Source organism: Ictidomys tridecemlineatus, chromosome 4, assembly GCF_052094955.1.
Source record: "Ictidomys tridecemlineatus isolate mIctTri1 chromosome 4, mIctTri1.hap1, whole genome shotgun sequence".
In the NCBI taxonomy this organism is placed as follows: Eukaryota; Metazoa; Chordata; class Mammalia; order Rodentia; family Sciuridae; genus Ictidomys; species Ictidomys tridecemlineatus.
Genome location: NC_135480.1, coordinates 59,019,965 through 59,044,443, shown reverse-complemented (window position 1 = coordinate 59,044,443; position 24,479 = coordinate 59,019,965). Strand labels below are relative to the sequence as shown.

At 33.5% G+C, this 24,479-nt stretch overlaps 1 protein-coding gene across 1 annotated transcript; it reads left to right on the top strand.

Moving 5' to 3' along the window:
• The first annotated feature begins 23,053 nt into the window (after positions 1–23,053).
• Positions 23,054–24,216, top strand: LOC144376837 (olfactory receptor 52A5-like). The gene has a single exon (XM_078045113.1). It carries the CDS (start codon positions 23,054–23,056, stop codon positions 24,002–24,004), a length of 951 nt encoding a protein of 316 aa, XP_077901239.1. The 3' UTR covers positions 24,005–24,216.
• The last annotated feature ends 263 nt before the right edge of the window (positions 24,217–24,479 follow it).

Here is a 24,479-nt window from a genome sequence, read left to right as displayed (position 1 = left end):
CCTGCTGAGGATTCTGGGAAGATCTTCTACTGTTATCTTTGGCACTTCTGTGGAGACATAAGAGAATACATCATGGTCAAATATCACTATGTTAAATAGCAAGTCAATCAAACTCTAAGAGAACAGCCCAAGGGAATTACTGGACCATTACTATCAGAGATACTCAAATTATTAACTGTCCCATTTAATATTGCCTGAGGATTGTTGAGGTTAGAAGCTGTCTTTTCTGGTGGTAATGTGTTTCACAATGATCTTTACTCATTCTTTTATGCAATGCTTATCTATATAAACTAGTATCAAATGAAACCCCTCCAGTAACTAGAACTTTTATAACTTCATGTTACCATGGTTACAGAATTGAGCATATACTTAAGAGAAAAGTATTCAAAATGTTAGAAAAAAAGAGAAAAATTGGAATGGGAAGAAAATTTGTAGGTGATGGTTAAAAAACTGTACTCTTCCATCTGTCTTTCAGAGCCCTGCTCTATAGGTGTATTTCTTACCAATTTCTTAATGAGACTCCTATGGTTGATGAGTCAAGTATTAGTGTTTTGCTATTTTAATGGATTAAAAAATTTGTGATTTACCATACAAACTAATAATGCAAAAACATGATAATTTTCTTGGAGGTAGGAAAAACATTTAAATTTAGCATACATGCATGATATTAAAAAAAGAAACTTCTAGCAAACTTAGGAAAGAATTGTGTTCAACTTAATGAACACAAATGCAGCTGACACACTGGATGATGAGACACAAAAGGCTTTTCCTATATAATGGAAAATACATCAAGAACATAGGCAATTCTATCTGATATCTCACTGGAAAAAAGAAAAGAAGTAAGAAATAAGTAGGTATCAAAACTGAAATGAAAAGAATAAAGTTTCTTATTCATAAAAAATATAAACGTTCAGGTAAAAATTTAAAAATTTAGAACCATTTAGAATGTAATTACTTTGGTATAAGAACCAATACTTTTCTATATAGAAAAATATTGAAATAAAAAATTTATAAAAATTTAGAATACCACTTCTGATGTAATAACAAAAGAAGTATTAGTAATCAGCACTTAAAATTATAAAACATGAAAAAGAAATTAAGAAGTCACATGTATGTGTGCCCAAGTAGGTATAGATCCATTATTTTCAAGACTGAAATATTTTAAGATGTTAGTTCTTCTCTGATTGGTCAAATTTATAAATTAAAATAGTTTCAGCCAATACCAAAAAAATTAGATGTATTTTGAGATAATGACAGATATACCCTAAATTCACTAGAAAAATAATAACAAAATAGTGTAACATATGTTAAACAATTTCAAACCCATTATAAAACTAATATAGTAAGGAAGAATGGCATTTAACAGCGATGGAAGTATAGGTAAGCCAGAATAGAGCAGAAATAGACACATTTTATATGCACAACTTTGTATTTATAAAGAGACCAATATTGCAATTCAATGAAGATAAGAGACTCATTTTTCTAGAAATGATACTAGTAAAACTGAATACATTTAGCTTAAAAATCTCTAATTACAACATTACAATACACGTAATATTTAATTATATTTCTGAGATAAGTCAAGCATTTTTAATTTAAAGCTCTAAAATCTTTATAATCAACAAAGGAGAATATCTTTGCCCTCAAGTAATGGTTTCTTATGACACAAAACATGATAACCATAAAAAAGAATCCATTGCCTGTTGTTAAATCTTAAAATATACTATTAAGAAAGTGAATTTTAGAAGGCACAGATTGGAAGGAAATAGCTACAATCCCTATTTTTGAAAAAGAATTTGTGTTAAGAACATATAAATATATTTATAGATAAAAAATAAGAAAAATAGGGGAAAAATAAAATACACAAATAACATTAAAATTCTCAAAATCATCAGAAATTGTAAGTTAAATGTATAAAGACATAGTACTACACACCCACTGGACTGGATGAAATTAAAAAGCATTAAATCACCAAATTTTGGCAAGGCTATGGAACAAAGGACTCTTCTACAAACAGTGTTACCTAAAAAGTGCCAAATTTAGGCCAAGCCCAGTGTTGAATGCCTATAAGCCAAGGGACAGGGGAGGTTGGAGCAGGAGGATTGTGAGTTCAAAGTCAGCCTCAGCCATTTAGTGAAAACTAAGAAAACTTATAGTAAAAATTAGGCACAAAGAAAAATTGGAAAAAAGGCTGAGAATGTGGCTCAGTGGTTAAGTGGTTCAATCAGCAGTACCACAGAATGTTTACATAAAGAATGCTTTTCAGTGTTAAATATGGATTACTTATAATGCAAAAGCATAAATGAATCAAAAATAATTGTGCTGAGTTAAAGATATTCACTAATAACAAAACAATACTTACTATATTATTCTATTTATATAGAGCTCCAGAGCATGACATGAAATCATAGATTCAAATTATCAGGTGGATTATTGCCAAGAGCTGGGAAAAGTCAGGTATGAACTGGAAAGAAATATAAACAGTTATTTTAAGGTAATAAAAAAATTCCATCTTTATGGTGGAATAAAATATATATATGTATACACACACATTTGTCAAAAATGTATAGGTAAGTTAGTACATTTAAGCATAAATACATTTTATCTTAAAAATCAATTTCAAGCTTGGAGAAAATAACAGAATGATTATGGTTGTTGAAACTGGATGATGAGAATATTATCTTTCTTTGTTTCCTTTTTTCCTTTCTATTTGTTTCCAATACTTGATAATAAATTGGTATAAAATGTTAATATACTTAAAATAAGTGTTATCATTATACTTTACAGAGTACTATCACCTACACAAGTATAATTTGCTTTAATCAAATATTAAATTTTAGAGCTTCTTTTAGATACATTATTATATTTGAATAGAATATTAATTTATTGTACTTCATAAAGAAAGAAAAAAATCAAAAATTACCATATTTATATTTATATTCACATTAAAATAATATTTAATAAAGTACCCTAGGAATTTTAAACATTCTATTATGACTTCTGTTTTGAATTGTATTTACCTTTTTTTCCTTTATATGTGTATTCTCTGAAGGTTCCTCTCCCCTTTATCAGCAGTTGGGCCATCAATAGGAAACAAATGCCCTTTTCAATATTTCCGTGATAGCAGGTCTGATTCTGAGATTACCTTTATTCAACATATATAGCAATAACAACATTTTATATCTAAAGTTTAAAGCATATAGTAATAATACAAAAATATGTTATTTTTGTTGAGCCTATAGATTCAGAACCAAAACATCTCAACAGCATTGCTTACATTCACTATGCATTGGTAGATGGTGACCTAATAGAAGTACCAGCTTCCAACTCACATTTCAAACCTTCCCACCTTTTCCAAAGTTATAAGGTTACGGACTTATTTGAAGAACTCATGATTTAAATGATGTCAAATGCAATGACATATACTATAATAGGAAGTATTATGACATGCTATTCCTCTTACTAGAGTGTTCTTGCTAACTAAGGCCCACTCAATGCCCATCCTGCCCATAGATTCTCTATATATCAAAACCCATCTCTCTACTGTGGTTGATTGTAAATCAGTTCATTTGGTATTCAGGACCATTCCCTTTGGACCTAGGCAAACCTAGGTTTATGTTTTCACTCTCCCACTTACTAATGATCTTAGAGAAATCATTCCCTTAGCTTAATTTTATTTATCTGTGGAAGTTGAGAAAGTAATAGTATCAACCCATACCACTCTACTAGTAATAAAAAAAGGTATCAGGTACCTAACGAGTATTCTGACACTGGATCTTTATTAACATTTCTGGAATAATGTGCCATTACTATTATCCATGGGTATGATTCTTTGTGCTAATATTTGATAACTAAATAAAATGCAACATTTCACTAATAGTATAGACCAGAAATTTGTTATTCTAGAAGGGACCATGTAAATTGAGGCCCCATAATTTAGTCTAAATTGAAGGTGAGCAAATTTATTTAATTAGATTAGGAGCCTGTTTTAAGGCATATTCAATATATTCTAGGCCCTCATTGCATATTTAGTTAGGTAACAGAAGTAAAAACCTTTAGGATTACTTTAAGGACATCCACTAGGGAAAGTCATTTTTTTCTGGGGGAAATTTACAAATAACTTGAATTTTATCCTGAAACATGGAATGTATAAAATGGAATTGGCATCATCAAACAAAATGGGATTCTGCAACTCAAATTTGCTTTAAAAAAATAACTGAGATTATGAAAACACTATCATCTTTATAGGATATGAGGACCATCATACACAAGTAGAGAAACTGTTGACAACTCAGAGTGCAGAACTCATCCCCTTCCAGCTGATAAGATAAAGCAACTATTTCCAAGATTACTACCATGCTGATCAGGTGCGGTCCATAGATCTGGACACTTGTCACTCACCAGGGCCCACATCTGCAGTGAAAGTGCACTTCTTGCAGTGCCTTTTTCTGCAGGGTCAGGCTGGCCTTTGTGTCCAGGATCCCTGCTTTTATGCCTCTCAGGAGGATCACTATGACAAGGAGGTAACTCTCTGGAGAAGTACAGACTGGCTCAATCTGTTCAGGAACTAAGAGCATCTGAGAGCTTGGGTCAAGCAATCTGATCCCTGCTGGTTCAAAGCTACATCTAAGGAACCAGGAATCCCTGTTGTATGTTCTCTCATAGGCACACCAACTTTTCATGTGGGACATCTTTATTTCCAACTTTTTTATCTTCATATGTCTCTCTAATTATTTTAATCATGGCCTTTTGGCATTTGGAAACTGTTATTTTTCAAATATGTCCTTGCCCTCTTTTATTCACTTTTCTGACAATAGCTTTACTTTATATAATTATATTTTTAATTACATCTATCATATCGGGTAGGCTTCTAAAGTTTTTTTTAACATGTGATTGTTTATAGTCTATTTTTACAATAAATCATAGCAGATAGATTAAAGAAATTGCCCAGGAACTCAACAATTCATTTCAAATTCTGTTATACAATAGATTTGTGGCTGTATATAAGCTGTTAAATTCTGAACCATAAATAACTATGAAATGTGAACTAAACAAAGTACAAAATGTAATTCCCAAAATATTGTAAGTAGTTAAGAAATATCAGATTATATTTTTAGTAGTAATATTACTTCTTTTTTTCCAATTTTTACAATTTGTTCTAATTAGAATGCACTTTGATACATTATACATAAATGCAGTATAACTTCTCATTCTTCTGGTTAGACATGATATAGAATCACACCAGTTGTGTAGTCATATATGCACATATGATAATAATGTCCTATTCATTTTACTAACCTTCCTACTCTCATACCCCATCCTCTCCCTTCACTCCCCTTTATCTAATTCAGTGTACACCAATTGTTTCCTGGCTCCCACCCTTATTTGTGAATTAGCATCCTCATGGCAGGGAAAACATTCTGCCAATGTTTCTTTAGGATTGGCTTATTTTACTTAGCATGATATTCTTCAGCTCCATCCATTTATTGGCAAATTGTACTTACTTCCAAAGAATAAAAATGGAAGCAAGACAAAGAGCTTTCTGATAAGCTCTACCTCAACTAGGTGACTGAGTTCAATGGCAACAATGACAATTCACGTTGATAGTAATATATATTTGATATGCAAAACATCTGGTATGCAGAAGTATAAATTGTGATTTCCCTCACTCATCTTTCCCCTCAGATCAGTTAACATTGGTTTAACCATGAGAAAAAGTAATCATAGTAATTCCAGTTGAGGTATATTTTTACAAAATTTCTGACAAATGCTCCCAAAACTATTAAGTCATTAAAAACAAGAATATCTGAGGAACTGTCACAGCCAGCAGGATCTTAAGGATACATAACTATAAATGAAATGTGGTATCCTGAATGGAATAACATAAGAGAAAAAGTATATTAGGTAAAAACTAAGAATATCTGAGTGAAGTATATTCATTCCAACTTTTTTTATCTTTAGTCAATAATAATGTATCAATGTGATTTATCAATTATAACAAATGACCCTGCTGATACTAAATATTAATGATTGGAGAAATTATGTACCTTTATAAGAAAATTCTTTGTACTGTATTTTTATTTATCTGTAATCTGCAAGTGCTGCAAAAACAAAACCATTTATTTGAAACTTTTAAAAAAATGTATTGAAAAACAACTAGCTAAGGAATGACCTTAGAGATCCAGGAGAGAGAAACAAGATGTATTCTCTGATATAACAATAATTTTCTTCTACTAATGAAAGAAGATTATTGGCAAATGAATACACAAAAAGATCAATGCATAAAACAGAGAATCCAGAAACACATGGATTTATTTGACATATGAAAGTGGTAACCCTAAAGATCTCAGAGTCACTCTTCACTCCTTTCCTGAAAAAGCCCTGTTCCTTCCACTGAAAGCCTGAAGCTTGAGGTAAGTTAAACTAATTAGGAGGGGATAGTAGTGGGAGAGATTTTTAAATAGCTCAGTTTACCAGTTTAGATGAATATCTAAACGAAGACATGCTATACAGGTTTTACTAAGTAATAAACCAAATGTTTCAAATGCCATTTGTTTGGTTTACATGTCTTATTTTCAAATGTCAATATGTCCACATTTAAAGAACAGAATGTCATTCATTGATGCCTCAATAACTGCTGAAATCCACAAGACAGCTCCATGGCAGCTAAGACGTATGTGAGTTTCTACAGAACATTTTAGTTCTAATTATTATAAAAAAAAATTTACAGAATTTCCACTCTATATCGTGAAATGCTTTGAGGGCTATACAAACATTAACTTTTTAAATTTCCACAATGTTTTGCACTAGGGATTAAAGGATTCAGTTTGTAGAGCAGGAAATGGAGACAGAAATAGAATTGCCAGTTAAGCAGAATCTGTTCCAGGTTCAAAGCCGGGACTCCACTCATTATCACATGACATGAAGTTCCTTTGGATACTTGAGAACAAGTTTTAGTCACAGAAAGCCCTTTATAGAGTTTTGCCTCCAAATTATTACCTCTGGGTGTGTGCAACAAGGAGCATTCACCTCTCTTCAATGCAAATTTCATTTTTTTCTTGTTCCCCAAACTAGTCAATATGTAAGTCTTTCATAATTTATTCTTTTTATTGTTATGAATAGGATTAAAAAATACTCCTTTCTCAGATCAGCTAGTAGTTTTGCATAATAATAATGAATTCCTGGAAATGCCCAGCTCGAAGGTTGAAGAATAACTGGATTCTCAGAATTTCTGAACTGGTAGAGCCTCCAAAAGAAAGATGTCTTGTCTAGATCAATTCTGTTTAAGCTTTTCTTATCCTTTTCCACTATCAGGGTAGCACGGGCACATGAAAATCCTAAGAAAATCCTCATTTATCTATTTGAATTGTTGTTGTATTACATATATTAGTCATCCTACCTTAACATATTAATTTTGAGGGCTACTAATTGGTGTAGTGTTTAATTGCATGGAAGATAAAAATCAAGTGAAGCAAAAATTTTCACAGAACTCCAGGGAAAGGCTAAGTTACTACAAATCCTGAAAGTATCATAGTACAGGATGGAATCAGTGTCAGTAATTCTGGTTTGTTGGTTCAAAGAAGGGAAAGTGTATATAAAGTCAGGATTTTAAGAGATACTGATTTATTCAATTCACACTTACATTTTTAAGACATTCAAGTTAATAATTTTATATGTTCATTATGGTTCCAAATTGATGTAAATTGTCAAATCAGAATATTCCAGGGAGCTTTACAGAAATTGCGAGTTACTCTTTCATACCTAGTGATTGACAATCACCAGCATCAGGAAATTCAATGTGTATTTTTACCACACAGTCCTCCAGGTATTATGTAAAGTGAGGGTTAGGAACCCACTGCTGTGAAAGTAATCCTCTTTCAGTGTTTATAGGAACTGAGTGAGAAGCTTTATTTGCCCTTGTGACTACAATTAATTTGCATAACCTGGAGAGGCAATTCAGTTGTTGCACACATAACTTCCTGGCAGAGCTGCCAAACTTGAAGTGCTCCACACACCTGCTGGGAGACCAGCTTTATTCAATGTTCAATCCCCCATTCTAAGCACAGTGCAAAATAAACACTTGCTAGAAAATATGAATAAAAAAGAGAAAAAAGAATACTCCTATGAATTGGTGACATGTAGGAGGAAATTTTGGAGGGTGGCAAGACTCTTTATTCCAAAAAGACACAAAACAGATGGTGGACATCAAAGAGGAGGGAAGAGGATGAATGGCATGGTGAAAAAACACCATATTTTAGTGGGACCTAGAAAATGTGGTCAGCATGTCTTTTCTCAGCTGAGTGCCCTTGTTGCAGAAATCTCAGTCCTTGTCCCCAGTGCCAATTAGTGCCAATTTAATAATGAGGACTCTGTTTTGAGGGGGAAAAAAGTTCTTTTATTGCTTTGCTAGTAAAGGAGAAACATAGGGGACTCCTGTCCCTGAGGCTGTGATTCTGCCCATCAGGGAAAACAGAGAACTCTTAAAGAAGATATTCAAAGGCTTTATTCCAGGTATACTGAAATATAGGGGTCCCAGGGCACCCATGGTATGTTAGGATTCACTTGTTAATTTGGGAGATAGTCACTTCTTAGATCCTCCAGCAGACCTCTCCTTCCTGTGGAACAGAGATAACTGAAGGTAAGCTTTTTCTTTGCCCCCAGGTTAGGGAGGGGGAGGGGGAGAAAAGGAAAAGAACATATCTTTTTAAAATAAGCTTCAGAGCATATATTCAGAACTTATATTCAAAAATGAAGTGGACCACTGTTATACTCTTAGTACCTTGATATTGACTTTTGCACTCTTATGCTCAGATTTCTATCACATTGGGTCTCTTTTCTAGTTAATTTCAGTGTATCCTATTCCGACAATATTTTCATTGTCATTTCTTAAGTGTCCCTTTGAATAAATCTGTTAAATATTAGGAAGCAGTAAGTCATAGCACAACAAGCCTGCGCCTTGAATCTGAACTCCTCAATCTGGTACTTTCCAAGTGGGTTACTAAGTGATTCTGTGACTCAACTGAGGTCCACTCTACTCTTCATTATAATTGACACAATAAGCACTATGTTTCTGGAATCATGGAGATTAAATATAATAATATATGCAAATTGTCTGAAAAAATCTGTATTTAATGAACGCTGCTGAAGATTTAGAAAATTGATTAAACTTCAAAAATTTATCAGACACTATACCAGGAACAAGCTCCAGAGTGTTATTTACCTCCATTATTTTTCCTATTAAATATCTACATTTGATATACAGTTTATACATCTGGGACAAAGGCAAAATAATTTATGTTCACTTGCAGATATTAAAATTTAAATGATTTTAAAATTTAAAATGTAACACACCATAATGATGTTTTTTAAACTAGTGAGCCTAAAACTTTAATCCCCAATTCTTTTTCTTGACTAATGTAATGTAAGTTCATTGAGGAAACTATGATTTTGTTTTGTTTTGTTTTGTTTGAGATGGGTTCTGCAGAGACTGGCCTCAAATTCATGACCCTCTTCTTCAGCTGAGATAATAGAAGCATGCCCAGGAAGAAAACTTGAAGAGTAACATTGCAATCACTCATAATTCCACCATTCAAAAATAATTGTACCTTTGTTTATTCATATCTTCCTGCCCTCCCCTCCCCACCTGTCCCCTTAAAGCAGCTCATTTCTCTCCTTTACATAATAGCATATAAATACACACAGATATCCAGAGGGGTTTTGTCTTATAAGTGTCTTATTAAAAGTTTTGTGTGGGCTATAGATGTGGCTTACTGGCAGAGGACTGGCTTGGGTTGCAAGAATACCTGGGTTTGATCTTCAGCCCTGATGAAAAAAAAAAAAAAAGCAGTAGTTTTTGTGAGTCAAATCTATTAGTGAAATCACCAGTTATACAAAGTTGCTTCAAGACATTGATGTGTAAACTCTGCTGAAGTTTTCAACTCTATCTGCCTATGAGAAAACACACTTTGGAGGCATTAAATATATCAACATGTCAGAAACGTGGAGTGTCATGGAATCATTTTACAACACACATCAGGGCTATCTTAGCACAGACCATATGGAGAGATTGGCATCAGAAAAATCTAGAAATATAAACAGAAAATGAATAATAAGAACATAAATGAATAGTAGCAAATGATAAAAAGGACTCATTTAATATTTATGAAGAATAATTTCATATATTCAAATTTACTAAATGAATAAAGAAAATGTGATATATATACACAATGGAGATTTACTCAGCCATAAATAAGGATGATATTATGGCATTTGTGGATAAGTGGATGAAACTAGAGAACCAATCATGCTAAGTGAAATAAGCCAGCCCCAGAAAGTCAAGGGTGTAATATCTTCTCTCATATGAGAGAAACTGAGGCAATGATATGGTGTAGAACAAAATGTACAAAGAAGAGGTGACTGTTGGAAATGAGATGAAAAGGTAATCTGAAGAAGCAGATGTTACATGTGGCCAGGCAGCTGCATAAATGGGACTTGAACTCTTTTTTCCATCTGAGAACTCCAAGTTAACAAGTGTAGATTTTCAGAACAAGATGCAAAGACTTGAACTGTTTTTTAATTGTTTTCAGTTCATTTTAGGATAACATCTCACCCACTGTGGGTTGGCTTGGGATGACAGAATCTGAAAGTAAGAACAGTGGAAAAGAAAAGAAATAATAGCATAAAACTAATTTCCATTACTAGTAAACACAGCAACAAGTAAAGATGACAGTATTAACTAAAACAAAACCAAAAAAGCATAGAAACAAAAGACACATAGGATCAGATTTTCTTTGGCTGCATTTTCTCTTTTCACCTTTTTATTATAGATATACATAATATTAGTGTTCATTTTGAGATAATTATACAATCATATAATGTAATTTGCACCAATTCAAAATTCACTCCTTAGTACTTCCGCTTTCCCTTCCATCCTCTCTTCCCCTGTTCTCTTCCCTTCACTCTGCTGATTTTTCTGCTATTTACATACAGGTTTTTTTAAGTTAATGCCTTGTGGACATACATGAAGATTCATGGTGGTATATTCATATCACATTAATTTCACCATTCTTTCCTTTTCCCATCCCTCTTCCCTCCCTCTCAATTTCCTTCCTTTATTTCACTAATCTCCCTTGAATTTTCATGGGATTCATCCCATTCCTGTGCCTGTTTGCTTTTTTTGTTTGTTTCATCCTTCTTCTCCTTCTCCTTTTCTCCTCCTCTTCCATACTTTTAGCAATGTTTTCATCAAAACACTTAATAAGTCAGTAAATGGGAAAAAATCTTACAATATGATATGTCCATAAATTGGTAGACTTGATTTCTGGACAATTATTTTGACATACTCACACTAATATTAAATATTAACATTCACATTCTATCAGGATAAGTAGCATCTTAAAATTCGACTAAAAACTATCTTCCAATCTGAATGAATAAAAATATATATTTGAACATACTTTTTAAACTATGGAAGAAAATATGCACATAAACTTTACATGTAAATGATTGCTACAAGGCACTACTAGTAAAAAAAAAATGGTTTCTTAAATAGCATAAGGATGAGAAGAAGCCCATCACAATTTCATAAGATGTAAGAATATAAATACTGTGAAACAAAAAGTATTATTACAAAAGTTCATTCTTTGAAAAAATAAATAAAATTGATAAACCCCTAGCCATGCTAACAAAGAGTAAGAGAGAGAAAACTCAAATTACTAAAATATGTGATGAAAAGGAAACATCATGATGAATACTACTGAAATACAAATGATAATTAGAAAATATTTTGAACATTTATACTCAAATAAAATAAAAAATTTTGAAGACATTGACAGATTTCTAGAGATATATGACCTACTAAACTGAATCAGGAGGACATCCACAATTTAAACAGATCGATTCCAAACAATGAAATGGAAGATGCCATCCAAAATCATCCAACCACGAAAAGCCCAGGACCAGAGAGATTCTCAGTCAAGTTCTACAAGACTTTCAAAGAACTATTAACACTAGTACTCCTCAAATTATTCCATGAAGTAGAAAAGGAGGGACCCCTTCCAAACTCATTCTGTGAGTCTAGTATCATGCTGATACCCAAACCAAAGACACATCAAAGAAAGAAAAGTTCAACTCAATTTTTCTGATAAATATAGATGCAACATTCTCAATGAAATTCTAGCAAATAGCATACAAAATTATATTAAAAAGATAGTATAAGGAAAATAAAAACCTAAACTATCACTATCTACTGATGACATGATTCTATATTTAGAAGATAAAAAAAATCCACCAGAAAACTTCTAAAACTAACAAACGGATTCAGTAAAGAAGCAGAATTTAAAATCAACACCCCATTAATCAAACACATTCTTATACATCAGTGTTGAATCTACTGAAAGAGAACTTAGGAAAACTACCCTACTCACAATAGCCTCAAAAGAAATAAAACATTTGGGAATCAACCTAACAAAAGAGTTGAAGGACCTCTACAGTGAAAATTTCAGAACACTAAAGAAAGAAATTAAAGAAGACCTTAGAAGATGGAAAGATCTTCCTATGCTCCTGGATAGACAGAATTAATATTGTCAAAATAGTTGTACTACCAAAAGTGGTATATAGATTTAATGCAATTACTATTAACATTCAAAGACATTCTTCATAAAACTAGAAAAAGTAATCATGAAATTCATTTGGAAAAATGGGAGACTCAGAATAGCCAAAGCAATTCTCAGCAAGAAGAGTGAAGCAGGAAATATCACAGTGCCCGACCTTAAATTATGCTACAGAGCCATAGTAACAAAAATGGCTGGGTATTGGCACCAACATAGACCTGTAGACTAATGGTACAGAATAAAGAATGCAGAGACAAACCCTCATAAACACAATTATCTCATACTAGACAAAGGTGCCAAAAATCCACTGGAGAAAAGATGGCCTCTTCAACAAATCGTGCTGGGAAAACTGGAAATCCATATGTAGCAAAATGAAATTGAATTTCTATCTCTCATCCTGCACAAAAATCAACTCAAAGTGGATCAAAGACTTCAGCACTAGAACAAAGACTCTGCACCTAATAGTAGAAATAGTAGGGCCAAATCTCTACCATGTTGGCTTAGGATCTGATTTCTTTAACAAGATTTCTAAAACTCAATAAGTAAAATTAAGAATCAATAAATGGGATGGATTAAAACTGAAAAGCTTTTTCTCAGCAAAGGAAACAATCAATAATGTGAAAAGAGAGACTATAGAATGAAAGAAAATCTTTACCACATGTACTTCAGATGGAGCACTAATCTCCAGGATATATAAAGAACTAAAAAACTTAACATCAAGGAAACAAACAATCCAATTGATAAATGGGCTAAGGTACTGAATAGACACATCATAGAAGAAGAAATGTAATCGACAAATACATGAAAAATGTTGAATATCTCTAGAAATTAGAGAAATACAAATCAAATCTACTCTAAGATTTGATTTCACTCCAGTCAGAATGACAATCTTCAAGAATACAAGCACCAAAAAATGTTGATGAGGATGTGGGGAAAAGGGTACACTCATATATTGATGATGGGGCTGTAAATCAGTACAAACACTATGGAAAACAGTATGGAGATTCCTGAAAAAACTAGGAATGGAACCATTGTTTGACCCAGTTATCCCACTCCTTGGTTTATACCCAAAAGACTTAAAATCAACACACTAAAGTGATGCAGCCACATCAATGTTTATAGTAGCTCAACTCACAATAGCTAAACTATGAAACCAATCTATGTGCCCCTCAACTGATGAATGGATAAAGATAATGTGGTATATAAACATAATGGAATATTACTCAAACTTAAAAAAATGAAATTATGGCTTTTGCCAGTAAATAGATGGAACTTAAGTATAGCATGCTAAGCAAAGAAAGGCAATTGCAAAAAAACCCAAGGGTTGAATGTTTTTTTTTTCTCTAATATGTGGATGTTAACTTATAACAAGAGTGTGGGGGGCTAGGGAAGAATGAAGCTACTTTAGATTAGGCAGATGGGAGTGAAGGGGGGAGAGAATATGGGGGTAAGAAGAATCTGACATTTTTACCCTATATGCATATATGACTATACAACTGGTGTGAATTTACACCATCTAAAACCAGAAAAAGGAGAAATTATACTCCATATATGGAAGATGTATCAAAATGTATTGTACTATCATGTATAAATAATGAGAACAAATTTTTAAAAACTTGAGTGCCTTAAATTCTCAGAAGGCCAAAATAGAATTTCTAAGATACCAAGATGTTCATTTATTTATGATGGGAAGTAATCTGTGTCATGTATATTAAATTCTCATATCAACATTTTGGTGAGCAGGTATGACTGCAAGTAATCACAAATGGGGTTTTAAGAGGCAGTTTGTTTCTTTTTCATTGATGTTTTTCTTATCCACAGAAGTACGGAAATATTTTTTTATTTGTTCTGTTTGCAAACTATTCAGTGTCAGGTAAGACATCAATAAACTCATTTTGGTTCTTATCAAGTTGTGTGTGTGTGTGTGTGTGTGTGTGTGGTAGGATGTGGATTTGTATTTTGTAAATTTGACTTGCCTGTTATTCTAGCATTGTGGAAGAAAATATCAAGATCAGGCAGATAAAGGATGTAATGTAAATCAGTATAAGAATCTTTAAAAATATGGTTAATGTATGAGCAGAACCCCTGTTCAAAAAATTCCTAAGAAAATAATTGTATTAAAAATATCTTGAGTTTGTATATGGTGCTCTGTACATATAGTGTCTTTAGAAAGGAGTTCATTCCTTTAAAGGGGTTGTTGAATGAATTAGCATCTGGGAGACATAATTGAATGATTTGGTGGTTATAAAGTGAATATTTTACTGAGAATATTGGCAATGAAACAGAAAAAAATGAAGCAGAAAATTGGGGATGAGTTAAAGAGAGATTAGAGGTAAATGCTGAAGTTTTGTTTTCTTTCTTTGTATTTCCTCAATTTTCCATGATGCAGATGCTGATCTTATCAATGCCTTCCCCATTGGAATGTCTGTGGAATTGGGTTGTGGCTTAAAAGCCCTATGGGAGCCTCAAACTCCACCAGTACCCTGTCCTCCTCATTCTATCTCACAGGGATCCCTGGCTATGAAGAATTCCACCACTGGATTTCCACCCCCTTCTGCCTCTTCTACCTTGTTAGAATAACAGGCAACTGCATCATCTTGCATATTGTCTGGACAGACCCCAGGCTCCATGAGCCCATGTATTACTTCCTGGCCAAGTTCTCTCTCAGTGATATGGGTATGTCCCTGCCTATTATTACTCTGTATAGTTCTATAGAATTTCAGTCACAGTAATAAAGAAATATTATGCAAAACTGGCAGTCACTGCATTTCCTATTGCTCTCCATTTTGGGCATCCTTTACTTTATTCTCTGTTTTATGGATTCTGGATATTTCATGTAAGAAGAATCCTATAATATGTAACATTATATATCTGACTTCTTTCACTTAGCATTTTTCAAGTTGATCCATGTTTTAGCATGAATCAAATGTCATTTACTTTTACTGCCAAATAATTGTCCATTGAATAGAAATATCTGAGTGCTCGTTAGCCTAGCAGGCAGGTCTTTGGCCAGGGTGAGCTTTTCCACAATTCTTTTTTTTTGTATGGTAAACTCTCCCAACTTAATTCAAACAACTTCCCAATTAATATATCTATGGTCAGGCCCTTGTATTATATATTTCTATATTTCATGAAAACATGTATCTTTTCTTCACATAAATTTATTAACCTTCTATGGTAAATCTATTCAAATTTCATTCTACGTTCTTATAATTGAATTTAAGTGTGATTAGCTTTTTGTTTTCTTGGAAAAACACGAGGAAATATAAGTCTAATTTTTAAAAGTTTGTCTTTATTTTCTATTACATTTTGTAGAAGTTTGTATTTCTCTAAGTTGTTTTGTGAAAGCTCCTTTTGAAATTTAATATAGGAGTTCTAAAGACATGTACCAGTCATGAGTGGTCACATCATTTATAAAAGAGATTATTTCTCCATTATTTTAATGAGTTTTAGAAAGGTAGTATCTAGGATTGTTTTTGACTCTAGCATTCTATAGCATTGTGATTTCTTGACTTTCAGATGTTTATTTTTAAAAATTCCTTATTTGTTTATTTGTTTATTTATTTGTTTGTTTATTTATTAATTTAGTGGTGCTGAGGATTGAACCCAGGGCCTTGTGCATGTGAGGCAAGCACTGTACAAATGTTCAAATGTGTGTTTTTAAATGTATCTTAAGAATCATTCAACAGATAAGTTTATTGGTTATATTACACATGAAGAATTGTGTATGGAATGGAGAACTCACTAATGCACACCTGAGCATACCTCATGCTTTATTTGAAAAATATTCATCTTATTTTCTGTGCAAACATTTCCTTTTATTCTGGCTTTTTCTGCTGTCCCTTAGGTGGGTTTGTACCCTTATTTGAATCATTTGCTGTTTTTCCTGGTGTAGGTGCTCCTGCAATGGATCAATTCAGGTTACAACACATTTCCTATACATACAGCTGGGTAGAGATGCATGCAACTAGCTTTTCTAAGCCATATGAACTAAGTCATATGAACATAACTGTCCTCAAATCTATGCCCTACTTTTTTCCCTGGAGTAGATATAATTTTACAGGTGGTTAACCAAAAGATCTGTCAAATGGCTTTCAATGCAAAAGAGAAGTTCTATTGAATAAGGTCAGATACAATGACACAAGACAAAAATTTTGCCTGTCATGTGTTACTATTGTGTCTCTCAAACATTTGCATGCTATCCAGTCTTGGTAGTCTATCTCCTGTACTATGCAGAGAATGAGAATCTTTTTTCTTCTTTCTCCTCAAGCTAAAGGTTTAAATTCCTTTTATTTTATTATTAATTAACACATACAAACTGTAAATTTATTGTATACCGTGTGATATTTTCATATATGATTACAGTGTGTAATGGCTACATTGAGATATTTATTGTATTTATCACTATACCTGTTTTGTGGCAAAATCACTTAAATTCTAATCTTTGCATTTTTCAAGTGTACAATATATTGTTATTGGCGTACTCACCGTGATGTACCATAGATCCCTCAAATTATTGTGCCTAACTGAAATTTTCTTCTGACCTACATCTCAATTCCCCTACCCACCCAGCCTCTAGTAACCATCATTTTCCTCTCTGATTCTATGAGTTCACCTCCTAAAATCCCTTTTCTAAGGCACAGGTTCTTCTCTCAACTATGTAAATGGAGGCTTAAATATTAGATCTCTATTGTAGATATATTCACATTAAATTTATCAAAGATACATATTTTCAGGGCAAACTTTTGGACATGGCAAGAAAAACTTGGTGAGGGCTGGTTAGATATAGGAAAGATTCCTGACACCAGAGTTCAAGTGGAAGAGTTTCAGAGATTTAAAAATGATTCTAAGATCAGCCCCTTTCAGGGGCCTAAGAAGAATCACTGTTTATCACACTGGCATTAAATTTAAAAATATTCCCCTTGTTTCTTGGCCAGGAAGGGTCTCTTTGGATTAGTCTGAGTATCTCAAGGTGCTTCTATTTTCCTTATGGCTCGTTACTTAAACACTACGGTTTATTTGGTGTCATCATTGAATGCTGTCTTTTCTTCAGAATTCTTAAAAGGAAAGTCATTTTGGTTCCAAGTTCCAAAGAGATATCCAAGTTTGAGGGGAAGAAAAATGAGACAGAACCTCTATGAGACAAGGACTCTTTAAGTTCTGAACCATGTTATGCTTTCTTTTTTCTCTTTTAGGGAGACCAAAAGGCTCAGAAGTAATTAAAGAAACCCAATCCCACAGGGGCACCCTAGTGTATAAAACACTGAATTTTCACAGCCTGAAATATCCAAAAGTTTCTACTCTATGGGTTCTGTTTATATTTTAGTGGATAGGCCCTGGTAAGTCTGTGGGCTTGAGATCTTGAGATTCTGCAGTGTGATTGGGGAAATAGAGGATTTGTTTCCCAAAGAAGACATACCTCTGTGACTCTATATGAGGGAAGAATGATCAGAAAGCAACAGTGTCTAGAGTCAAGTGTTTCAAGTCAGGAAGATTCCATATTATCATAATAAATCTTTTCCAGAATATATCTCAAACAGTTGACAAAATATAGAGTGGAAAAATTTAAGGTCTGACAAGTTGGAGGATCTCTAGAGAAATGGATTAATATTTGAATTTAAACTTTGTTTGCTAAAGGTTAGGAGCCTATCCATGCTGACTGGAGGGGATTCAGAAGTTCTCAGTGTATCTTCAAATATCTGATTTGTTTCATGGGAAGGAGTGGGTAAGTATCTGTGAGTTAACATCTGGCATTTTATGAAATAACAGTATATTTTACAATTCTTTCTATGTATTTGAAATGAATTATCTCATTTAATTTTCAGTCATCCTTTAATGTGGTTCTATCCATTTGTCTAATTTTACCAATGGTGACATTGTTGAACTTACTTTTATAATGAGCTCAAGAGCATGAAAGGTATTCAGCAGCAGATTCAGGGTTTGAACTGTCTAGTCTGGTCTTAAATTCTGGACAATTCACTGCTATGATCAATGGAAAATGTGTTTTTTGGGAATGTAGATTTAAAACCTTAATAAAAAATCAAGATGGAGGGAGTTTGGGGATAATTATACAAGGATCTTTCGGACACTCAGAGCTGACCTGCAATGTAAAAGACTGTCATAGAAAAAATAAGGGAGTTTTCTGTCACTGAAGACCTTGAGGCAGAAATCAAAGGATAAAGATCACATATGAGATAAAAAGAAGAGCTCTTTATATTGCAGGGAAGAAATTTGCCCTTTTAGGAAATTTATATTGAGATCTTTAAATTTCTTAAAAATTCTAGTTGTTGGTAATTGCCATATTTTGGAACAGGAATTATAGATGAGAATAATGATTAAGGATACACCCATACAGAGAATATCCAAATTTCAGTATTGTTTGGCTCCAGGATTTCAATGATTAGAGAAATTGCTTTTTATTCTTTTAAAGATGTGCATATTTATGCACACAAAGTGTTTCCCTCAGGTTGTCTGTTGTCATCCAGACCAGTAATTCTCAGACCAAGAACATTTTCTGCTTCATCTCTCTCAGATTATTTTATGTCGAGAGCCACTCTGGAAATACACGCCCTTAAGTCCTGAGCAAGAGATACTGAACAATTATTGCACCCCACAATAACTTGTGCTTTCCCACCTCTCGGATAATGGGGTGTGGCTCTAGGAGTAGGGATTACTGGGGAGGGGGTTGAGTTACACTCACCTCTTCCTTTGTAATCCTACCCCTTTGCCCTTTTGGGGATAGAATGTTCCATGGAACCTCCTCTTGTGTGTCTCCTATATAAGAATAGAGAATCCAATGGCTCTCTCTCTTTCCATAGACCCTTAGGGTTGGAGAGCCTTTACGATTCTTGAAAAGGTACTTCTGCGTGTTTGTGTGTTTTCTTCCCCATTTTCTTAAGTTGTTGGAATAGTCAGATTTGTGAATGCAGCATAAGTCACCAGCTAGGATAGGTGATGACACTCCTACATCAAGTCAGTGAGTTCCATGGATTTGCCTTGTTATTCTTTCACTATTTTCACATCATTTCATGATATGCCAGCAGGGCTATTACAAATAGCTTTCCACTGTGTTCCACTATTTTCAAGCTCATCAGTTCATTCACCAAGCTACTGACAGATTGAATTTATAATGGGCAAAAATTTTGCCCAACCACCTGCATGATTGATTTGCTTAAATTGGTACCTCGCATTTGGTCTTCTTCCCTGTTCATTGCCACAACTCTTATCATTCTTGCTTATTAGCCACTTTAATGCTAAAACATTTATTGATTGATAATGCCAGCATACATCACATCTGTGATTTTGAACAATGTATTTTCTTTTCTTAGAATTCCTTTCTTCATATATTTTGTCTGGTTACTATCTACTGAAGATTATTCCCATGGATAGCTAGTTTTATCCTGCTTGATTTTAAAAGGTATGTAAATTCAACAATTCTTATTTAATTTAGGGCTCCTCTTCTTCTCAGTGTAAGACCCTTGAACAAAGTTCAGCTCCTTCTCTGATACATTCTTCCCCACACATCCAGGGGACATTTGGCAATGCCTGAGACATTTTTTATTGTTACTTCTGATATCCAGTGGGTAGGAAACAGGGATGCTGCTAAAACATCAGCATCACAGAGACTATCCTTACAACAACAACAACAAAATTATTTGCCTTAAAATGTAGTTAGGCCATTATAGAGAAACCTGCCCTAGAAGATTATCAGTTAGATAATCATGGAATTTGGAAATAGAAAACTGGGGAGAATAAAGGTAAATTAATTTTGCAGCATGGTCTTTTAGACTGAAAATGTGTATTTTTAAAAATTTATTTGTTATTTTGTTTAGTTACTGCATTCTTCTACTTTCACTCTCCTTCATCTGATCACTCTGTACACACAGTGTCAGAGTCAGCTTGTATCATCACTTTCTCTTATTTTCAGGTCAACTGTCAGTCATGTGGCAATGTAAAATTTCCCCAATTAACATAATGATAAAACCAAAATTGTAATTTTTAGATGAATCACAGATTATTTTTGGTTACTGTACGTTCATATGCTGTAGGATATGTGATTATATATCAGATAGGTGGCATGTAATGTACATGTTCTATACTATTTCTATTGTATTTATGTACCTTGTGGATTAAGGAAGTGATACAGGAACAGGTTCTGAACAGATACATACCACGTAAAACATTTAGAGTATTTTACATAGCCCAGACTGATTCAGTTATACTATGTTGAACATTTCCTAATATTTTTAATTAAATTATAACTACAAAACCTCAAAGGATATAAATTTGTTATTTTGTTCTTGCTGAGTAAATATGCCATGGAGTTCAGATCCAAAGAAAATTGCCTATAATGATTCTTTCTTAGTTCATTAATATTGTAGGATAACATGCTAACATTATAAGGCAAAGAAAGTATAATAATCTAAAACCTTCAAAGATGTTAGAAGAGTAAGTGATGATTAATGTGTTTTTAATAAATAGTAGATGATTCCTTTTGAACTCTAGGTATTTAGTACAACTTAGTTACTTCTTAAATATAGATTGTATTAATTTGTCTTTATTCCTCAAATGCTTTAAATAATACTAAGATGATAAAAGATATTTAATAAGTATATCTGAATAAAAACATTAGGAGATAAACATTTAATTTGTGTATGATAACATTACCTTGTGATGGAAAGAAGACCTGGTTGAACATGATTTTGTATTTGTTAAAAGGAAGAGTTTCTCAATGACAAGACTCAGGAAAGTTTTGATCATAGTTTGATAAGTTTAAAGAAAAGGAAGCTGAAAATGCTCTTCCAGTTGCCCTGATGTGGGTTATAGTTGCCAATTTATTTCTGAGATTCATTTTTAGTTGATCAAGGGAGTGGATGAAACAACAACAAACACCCCTGTGAAATGATGGAGAAGACATGGTTTTCATCCTCTTGGTTGAGTAGTAAAGGAACAGAAAATAATCATCTAGTAAATTTAATTTTGCTCATTTAATATGATCATGGTATACAGAAACATGGATCCTGATGGCTCATTTTTCAATGACTTTGGCAAAGGAAATAGAAAAAAATAGAGAGGAGTTTTGGGGGTGAAATGGTTAAAAGATCATACTCCTAATCTAACTCCAGTATATTTTTCTAAAATAAATTATTTTCTCCTCATTTTCCAATGAAACCTCACTATCTCTTAAGTAACTATTTTAAATATTACTTCAAAGGCTTCAGAAAATGCTTTTCACAATTCTACAAGAAAACAAATGCATTGTGTAAATGATTTAAGATTTTTGTATTCTGAGAGAAAATTATTTCTTGAAGGAGAAATAAATACAGATTGCAAACAGGCAGGAAAATGACTTTGAGCTTTGGAAGATGTAAGGCAAAGTTCCTCTATGCTGAAGCAAATTCCTTGGTAACCAAGATGGATGTCTGCAGTGTCATGGGGGTGGGGGTGACCAGTGAAGGCAGAGACAGAACAGGATGGAGAGAGTCCTAGGGAAAACACTGTGGAGAAGAAAAATTTCACCTCTATGGAAATTGTAGTTTGGTTAGATGGAAGATCTACAAGGCTGTAAAGAAAAAAAATACTTTTTATAAGTCATTCCATGTTATTTCAAAAGGTTAAAGAGAAATAACTGTTCATTCTTAGAAAAGTGAAATGATTGCTCAGAGAGAGCAAGAGAAGCAGAGAACATGGGTTGGCTCTGATGTTAAATACAAGTGATGTGCACATAGCTGGTCATGGAAGGTGAGAAGTTCTGAGAGAACGTGTCCATGAACTAAAGTATAATGGATTCATTTTCTCAGAGGACAGATAGAGAAAGTTGTCAAATAAATGCTTGGATTTGGGAAAATTGGAACTTTGAGAAATGAGTTTGATTGTATTCCAAGGGAATTTATGACAAAAGAAAGTATAAATAGACTAACCTAAGAAATCCAGCTAAAGAGCTACAAAACTGAAAAATGTACCTGGAAACTTGTCTTCTGAGTTTCAGAAAACTGCTCTGTCACCTCTGGATTCTTTATATAAGGTGCAGGAGGAACCTAGATTTTGAAATATCTTTATAATTAAATAATTTTTGTCTCTTTTCCAAGTTACAAGTCAAAAACATACCCGATTAGTAGCAAACACAGATAAAGGGAATCCTCTTGGTTTAGTAGTAAGGAAACGGAAAGTAATCATCTAGTAAATTTAATTTTGCTCATTTAATATGATCATGGTATACAGAAACATGGATCCTGATGGCTCATTTTTCAATGAGTTTGGCAAAGGAAATAGAAAAAAAAAATAGGAGTTTTGGGGGTGAAATGGTTAAAAGACCATACTCGTAATCTAACTCCAGTATATTTTTCTAACATAAATTATTTCCTCCTCATTTTTCATTCATCCAGTCTTGACATGGATTAGAAGATGAAGCAGTAGCACGTGGCTCTTCTGACCAAGTCACCATGCTCACATTCAATGGCTCCTTCTTCATGCCTTCTGTTTTTACACTAGTTGGGATTCCTGGCCTGGAGTCAGTGCAGTGCTGGATTGGGATTCCATTCTGCGCCATGTACATCATCGCTGTGATTGGGAATTCCCTCATTTTGGTTATCATCAAAAAAGAAAACAGCCTCCACATACCCATGTACATATTTTTGGCCATGTTGGCAGCCACAGACATGGCACTTAGCACCTGTATTCTTCCCAAAATGTTAGGCATCTTCTGGTTTCATTGGCCAGAGATTTCTTTTGATGCTTGCCTGCTGCAAATGGGTCTTATTCACTCATTCCAGGGAACTGAATCAGGCGTCCTGCTGGCAATGGCCCTGGATCGCTATGTGGCCATCTGTAACCCCTTGAGACATGCTACTATCTTCTCCCAGAAACTCTTGACTCATCTTGGAGTGGGGGTAACACTGAGAGCTGCCATTCTTTCATTACCATCCCTGCTGCTTATCAAATGCCGACTTAAACTCTACCAAACTACAGTTATTTCCCACTCTTATTGCGAGCACATGGCTGTTGTGAAACTGGCTGCTGAAAACATCACAGTCAACAAGATATATGGCCTATTTGTTGCCTTTGCCATCCTAGGATTTGACATAATCTTTATCACCATGTCCTATGTTCGAATCTTTGTCACTGTCTTCCAGTTGCCCCAGAAGGAGGCCCGAGTCAAGGCCTTCAATACCTGCGTAGCTCACATCTGTGTCTTCCTACCATTCTACCTCCTGGCCTTCTTCTCTTTCTTTACACACAGGTTTGGTTCTCATATACCACCCTATGTTCATATCCTCTTGTCAAATCTTTACTTGTTAGTCCCACCTTTTCTCAACCCTATTGTCTATGGAGTTAAAACCAAAGAAATCCGCAGACATGTCTGGAAAATGTTTGTCTCCTCCCCAAATTCTTGATTGTTAACTACTCCCTGCATATAAGTTTTTGGTTGGTTATAAGTAACAACTTCACTGAGGTAAAAAATTATATCTTCCTCATATAGTTACATCTAAAAATAAAGGTTTATATCTCAGATGCTCATAATTCAACTGATTCTCTAAAATATAAGGAACACAATTTCTCTTGTGTTGAGATTTCAATTTAGTTATGTCATTCTTCTATGTATACCCTGTCCATTTAAACTCAATGCTTCCTCTCTAGTTCCTTAGACTTTTATATAAAATAAGATTTCGGAGAAAAGTGCTTGATTCTAAATATTATGTTCTATTTTATTTATTTATTTATGATTATTATGTTTATTTATAATTTATTATGTTTATAATTATTATATTTATTTATTTATAATTATTATATTCTATTTCCTGGTGTCTGCTTTTTAAGAACATTTTATAAATTTCTTCTTTTTAGTTATACATAACAGTAGAGTATATT

Excerpts from the sequence above, each read along its gene's own strand:
- LOC144376837 (XM_078045113.1), top strand. The coding sequence starts at position 23,054 with ATGCTCACATTCAATGGCTCCTTCTTCATGCCTTCTGTTTTTACACTA.